This window comes from Sander vitreus, chromosome 16 (assembly GCF_031162955.1).
Source record: "Sander vitreus isolate 19-12246 chromosome 16, sanVit1, whole genome shotgun sequence".
Lineage (NCBI taxonomy): Eukaryota > Metazoa > Chordata > Actinopteri > Perciformes > Percidae > Sander > Sander vitreus.
The window spans coordinates 3478884-3485754 of NC_135870.1; the positions used below are offsets into that span (position 1 = coordinate 3478884).

The following is a 6871-nucleotide window of genomic DNA, read 5'->3' on the forward strand; positions in this document are numbered from 1 at the left end:
TTGTTAGTGGGCTTCTAATTAAACCCAAGTGCTTTGTGCTTTTTGGGGATGTTGCACTGAACGGGACAAACGTCTCAATGCAAACTGGGCCACAACGAGAAAGAGAAAAGGCTCAAACTGTCCCTTTGATGAGTCCATCAATTAACATCACAAGCCGCGTTCACGTGTCCGAGCACCGTAAAATCTCACATTTGCAAATAATGACAAGACAAACCACAATGAGGAACACGGAGGGAGAGAAAGGAGGCACGTTTTAAACAGATGCCTGGCAATAAATAACAGGGTGCGTGCATCTCCAGCTGAGAGCGCGTCATTTACATATTCAAGTGCCCGCGCGGGGGAGCTGCACGGGGCCGAAGCGTGTCGGCACACACAGAGGCTCCAATTGCTTCATTTGGGTAACTTTTTTTGAATGAAATGTAAATGAGAAAGAGCCCGTGTGCAAAAGTCCCAATGGGCCTATATATATATATATATAGACCCTCGGAGCAGATCAGGCAGTCGTGCGCTCTGCCTCCACATGCGTCCTGATCCACATCCACACAGAGAGAGAGAGATGCAGCCAGTCGCAGCCAAAGGCCCGCTCAGCCACAGGACGCCTTTTTCTGTGGAGGATATTTTGGATCCAACAAAGTTCACAAGGAGAATAATCTGTGCTCGAGATGCAACGACAGGTGAGCATTAAGAGGGCACGAGACACTGCAGGCAAAAAAAACCAACATGTTTTCAGTTTTAATTCCATGACGCGTCTTCTTTTAGACTATATTGGGGGGGAAACATCCATAGCAAGGGTGTAACTTTGGTTTGAGAAGTAGTGGGGGACACAAAACAGGGGGTCTGGGGTTCCTCAGAAATTCCATTTCCTGCATTTCTACGTACATTATTATTTATAGGGACTGTGGTGATGCAGAATCCAGAAAATAATGAAGTTATGCCAGAAAGAATAGTCCTAAAGGAAAAAGATGTCTTACTTTCTTTATTGCTTAAAATAGTGGCCAATCCCCTTTTATATATATATACTTTACTTGAGTATTTGCATTTTTTGCTACCTTATATTTCTACCTTACAACATTTTAGAGCAGGGGTCTTCAATGTTTTTTAAGCCAAGGACCCCTTAACTGAAAGAGAGACGGAGAAGGGACCCCATACTACATATATTGTATAAAATGTTGCATATCAAACTGGGGCTACAGTAACGTGTAGGGCCACCTAAAGCCTTTATACATTTTTGCATAGGATACTAAGCTATTGAAATAGCCTACTAATTGTTGGCATGATTTTATAAATCATGTTTGAATGTTAAACATACATGTAGCCCAGTGAACCCTTAGGATGAACTGTATATGTGGATGGCCTTAGAGACTATGGGATTTATGTTTGCTAATAATATGTTGGATTCATGTTAAGACTTTTTAGTAAGCTATTAAAATAGCATAGTAATTGTTGGCATGTTTTTATAAATAATATTAAAACATACATGTGGAACAGTGAATCCTTAAGATGAACTGTATCTGTGGATGGCTGCCTCAGGCATGTAAGCCTATCATCAGAGGGGATTTATATTACAGATACAGTACAGTACAAGTACAGAGCTAATGAAATGCAGTTAGCATCTAACCAGAGAGCAAGTATATAGCGATATAGCGATATATATATAGCTATATAAATATATATGTATATATAAAAAATCCCCTATCCCCAGTGGAACTTATGTCCTAGATCCATAAGTGTATTTTCTTTATTTTTTACTTTGTCTATTTGTGTCTGTAGATTTCTCCTAAATTAAACACAAGTTAGCTTTAGATAATGCCTCATTTTGCATATTTAAACACACATTTCAGAAAACTTACATAATAATATAAGTTAATCATTTGGGAAGTTAGTTAAAATGGCAAAAACATCATTTTTCAATTCAATATTTTTGCTTCCATAGGCTAACATGTCTTCTTTCAGGCTATGTGGGGAAAAAAATCATCCAATATACACATTTAGATGTTTATTTTTCTACAGCTTGTCCATTTGTGTCTGTAGATTTCTCCTAAATTGACCAAAAGTTAACATAACATGATGTACCACGCAGTTTTTTTTGTCACTTTTTCCAATGTCTTTGTCGATTTCAGTAATTTTATTTTTTTTTTTTTACGTTTGTGTTTTTCTTATCAAGTTTTTGAATTTGTTTCTGATTTTTTTCCAAGTTTGTCACTTTTTCTGATGTCTGTCGATTTTTTGTCGAAGTTTTTCTGGTTTTTTTCCCACGTTTTTGAAGCATTTTTGTCACGTTTTTCAACCTTCTATAAAAAAATGTTCATCAATCTAATAAAATACCCAAATGAATTGAAAGTATTGATTTATTTAACACTAAAGAACGTTGTATGGAACCATCCACGTTATTTTTTTCAACAATTTGTTGAAAGAAACCCAAATTTTTGATATATTGTAGAGACTTTTTGAAAATGTAGTATTTTTTACAATGTTGTATTAGTAGGCTACTTTTACTGAAGTAAAGGATTCTGAATACTACTTCCATCCCTGCTTTCAGGTGCTTCTACTGGCAGAGATGAACTCAGGGAGCAGCAGCATCCTGCGGCCGACGGCGGCGGCAGCCCGGAGGCAAAAAGCCGACGGGTCCGCACGGCTTTCACCCTGGAGCAGCTGCAGATACTGGAGGGCAGCTTCCGCCGGTGCCACTACCTGTCGGTGCTGGAGCGGCACACCATCGCCTCGGCCCTGCGCCTCTCCGAGACTCAGGTCAAGATCTGGTTCCAGAACAGACGCACCAAGTGGAAGAAGGAGTGTGTGCAGGGGGGGAAGGAGGCGGAGGAGGAGGAAGCCACTTTCACATCCTCACATCCTCTGACCTACGGGCCGCTTTACTGCCAGCAGCGCGCTCCACTGCAGCTGTTTGCACCGCTGCCGCTGCTGCCCTTTCATCATTATTACACATGATGGGTGACTCAGCACATTATGGACCAACATGCAGCATCTCCAGTACATGGGTATCACAAAAAAAAAAAACTTTGATACCGGTGCCATTACCGTGACTTTGATAGCCTACCGGTTCCCGATCAATATTTTTTTCTATACCAGTTTAATAAAAATCCAATTAACAGAAAGACATCACGTTACACATCAGGGCAAGGGCATCACTTTTGTGGTGTTTTTTTCTGCATCAAGTTATGGTGCAAATGTCTTTATTTATGTAAAGGAAATTATAATAGTTTTTTTGGGGGGGTTGCATTGACCAGTTTGGATTATTGGGGGGGTTGTGAAAAAAAATGCATGTGGTAGCTGTGGTAAACGGGCCCCCTCTAGGTTTGGGCTGAGCCCCGAATGTTTCCAACATCTGTCTCCGCCCCTGTTACACAATACGGTTCATATCTTTCTTGTTATTTTTCAGCTCCTTTACAATGATATGACATAAACTGTAGTCAAGCCTCTCAAAATACAACAACACACACATGAGCCTTGTCAGGGGCGTAGCACAACATTCTGGGCCCTGTAGAAAAGCATTTTCTATGGGCCCCTCCCCGCATCCACAGCTATTCATTCTAGCATCTCCTCACATGAGGGCCCTGGGTACTCAGTCCCCTTCCCCCACCCCAGTCCGACGCCCCTGAGCCTCATCTCTGTGTAATGTAAAGTTTTCCTGCGTGTCTCGACGACGTGTAATGTTAGACAGCCAATCACAAACTTGATTAGATCTTGGTAGAAGCACGCTGCATGCTTATTGGCTCACTGATGGAATGACGAGGCATTTTTCAGTACTCGTTACTAAGAAGGCAATTCGGTCGTTGTCTTAAAAGTATCGAAGTACGGTACCCAGCCCTAATCTCCAGGGAAAAGTTTCGGCAAAATATGGCACTATTATGATAATTCCAGAGAGCTGTTAAAGTGCCAAACACGACTGAGTTTAGAAATGTTAAATATGTTCTAATGTATTTATGCTATAACTTATTTTCATAAACATTTTTTTATTGAAGTTGTTCTTGTTTGTTGCTTGTTTCTTGACATATATTTTGACTTATTGATTCTCACAGAGTTCCAGAAAAAGAATCAAAGATAAAGTTTTTAAATCAAAATAACTTGTTGGAACAAATGCAATCACATGCATACATCTCCAAAGAAACTATAATGGATTAAATACATTTTTTTTTTTTTTTTTATATATATTCCTAAACTGTGATTTTCTTAATATTGTCCCAGAGTATGTTGTGCAGTTATAATTAAAGGTTAGGACTTTAATTTAATAACACATTTTTATGAAAATCAATCCAACAGTTGTTTAGATATTTCTGTCTTGACCAACAGACCGACATGAAGCTACGTCGCTGTCATGGCTACAACATATTGAATTATTACATAAAGACACAGGGATCAATGTGTGTATCTTCTCAAACAACTTTTCTAATGCACATGTTGGTTTCCATTTAATAATCTAATCAAGTATCAGGATCAGATTTTAAAAACTCCATCCCTTTTCGATTGGCCTCAGATCAGTTTAACTGTGTGTGTGTGTGTGTGTGTGTGTGTGTGTGTGTGTGTGTGTGTGTGTGTGTGTGTGTGTGTGTTAAACTCAATTCTGTATGAAAAGAATTTCAAAGACACACAAAATTACTTTCTGTTTTAGTGTTTTTTCTTTTTAAAGAGACACACACACACACACACACACACACACAAACACACTAGCACACACCACACACAGAAGAATTGATTGCGCATCGACTTTTTTTTTCCAGGTGCTACAAATTCAGAGATTCCTTCACTCCATAAATACATCTTCAAATATCCAATAATAGATTTTTAAGAAGATGAAACAGACAGCCTTTGAAATGGATGAAACAGATCTGAAACCACTTTCATCTCAGGTATTAGAAACAGATGGAGACACACACACACACACACACAGGTCTAAAAAAGGAAAATTAAGAGCGTGAGCAGGGAAATGTTTTGTGCGTGATAAAAGACGAGCCAAATGCTTTCCTGTCCTTTTCTGCAGAAATTAAGATCCTAAAACCAGAGGTGGAATATAACTAAGAACATGTACCCAAGTTCTGTACAGAAGTACACATTCAAGGTACTGAATGTTTCCATGTTCTGCTACTTTCTATTTGCACTCCTCTACATCTCAGAGGTAAATATTGTACTCTGTACTCCACTACATTTGTCTGACAGCTTTAGTTACTTTTCAGATGACGTTGAATGTTTGTGATAGACTGAAGGATGAAGTCTTCTTTTGACGTGTTGAGGAAATGTTTCTCCTTCTTCTTAAGCTAAATAAAGTCTTTAAAAAGCCTCACGAATCAGCTGGAAAAATGCATCGTCACAAACCTCAAACCATGAAAAGTTTTGAAACTTTTTAGAGATACATGGTTTTGAATACTTTGTCCACCGCACCATAAAACAAACAAACCAAAATAATTGCACAATGTCTCGAAGGTATTTGAGCAGATTTCATAGGCCTCCAGATGAAACAGCTGTTGTTGTTCTGCTTCACGGCCATGAGTCATATCGACCATGAGTCATCACGGCCATGAGTCATCATGAGTCATGTTTTGTGTGCAAGTTTTAAGTTTTACCTTTGAGATAACTATTTTTGGACTTAAAAGGCACGAAAATGATTCTATACTATGACAAACCTACGAAAAACTATGACTTTCTTCACTTAAATTGACAAACATACTGTCACGACGCTATCTTGCTATTGGCTGTTGGGCCTGCAGCCAGGCTACAGGTAACGTAGGCCTACCTGTCCTCGTTGGAAAGGATTCTCCGTCCCTTATTGTAAAAAGTGAGACTTCCGTGTCATTTCTGATGACATTATAAAGAAGGTCGAGGTTATACATAAATACTGTGAAAGTATCAAAATGCTCAATCCTCAGAGAAATGCCCACAGCCCGTATTCAGAAACTGTGTCTTTAAACGAGCCGTCAGGACTTATGTGTGGTTGTGATGTCACAACTACACTATATACAGGTAGAACGTGCTGCTACAGTCATTCCCAGGCTGCAACGACGGTGCAGAGACTCAGAGTACACAGATGCTAAAGACCCAGAATCGCTGTCCAATCAGAGCAGAGTGGGCTTCTTCAGGAGAAAAAAGAGACAGGCGCTCCGACAGAGCGTTTCAGACAGAGGGTGAATACAGGTATAATCAGACAGACAGTATGAGAAAAATAATGAAACAATAACCTTAAAGCATAGAAACATGTTCTAGTAGAAACCCAAAACACAAGTATGAACCTGAAAATGGGACCTTTAATAGTCGACTAATCGACTATCTTTGCAGCTCAAGTATCAATCTCCTTGTCTAACTGTCAGTAAGAAAGCGAGTATTTCTCAAAATGTTAAACTTAAAATTCTTGGTTTTTGTTTTCCCACAGCAGTCAAAAAACCTGTAGTCTATGTCCACGACGTTCCACTTCCGGGATTGCTCCGGTGCTGCCGGAAATTCCGCCGGATGTCCCTCATTTCGGCCGGATGTCCGTCACCTTCCTCTTTCTTTGTGTTGGCGTTCTAACCTCTGGTGGATGTCTGAGGACTATGGTTAACTGCTCCTCAGATCTCTGCAGGGTAAATCCAGACAGCTAGCTAGACTATCTGTCCAATCTGAGTTTTCTGTTGCACGACTAAAACAACTTTTGAACGTACACATGTTCTACCAAAACAAGTTCCTTCCTGAGGCTATTTTGCAGCTCCGTCCGGCGCTTAGCGCCACCCAAGACGATTGTGATTCGTTTAAAGAATGCCAATAAACCAGAGCACGTTTTTCTCCCATTCCAGAATGCTGTGTGGACTAGTCAGACCCTCCTCCGCAGCGCTGTGGAGGAAGGTCTGGCGATGTGAGATTAAACAAACTGAGAAAATAGTGCCTT

At 40.0% G+C, this 6871-nt stretch overlaps 1 protein-coding gene across 1 annotated transcript; it reads left to right on the forward strand.

Annotated features, from left to right (window-relative positions):
• The first annotated feature begins 556 nt into the window (after window positions 1-556).
• Window positions 557-2946, forward strand: pnx (posterior neuron-specific homeobox). The gene is made up of 2 exons (XM_078271895.1): window positions 557-674; window positions 2540-2946. Exons 1-2 carry the CDS (start codon window positions 557-559, stop codon window positions 2944-2946), a joined length of 525 nt encoding a protein of 174 aa, XP_078128021.1.
• Window positions 2947-6871: the final 3925 nt, after the last annotated feature.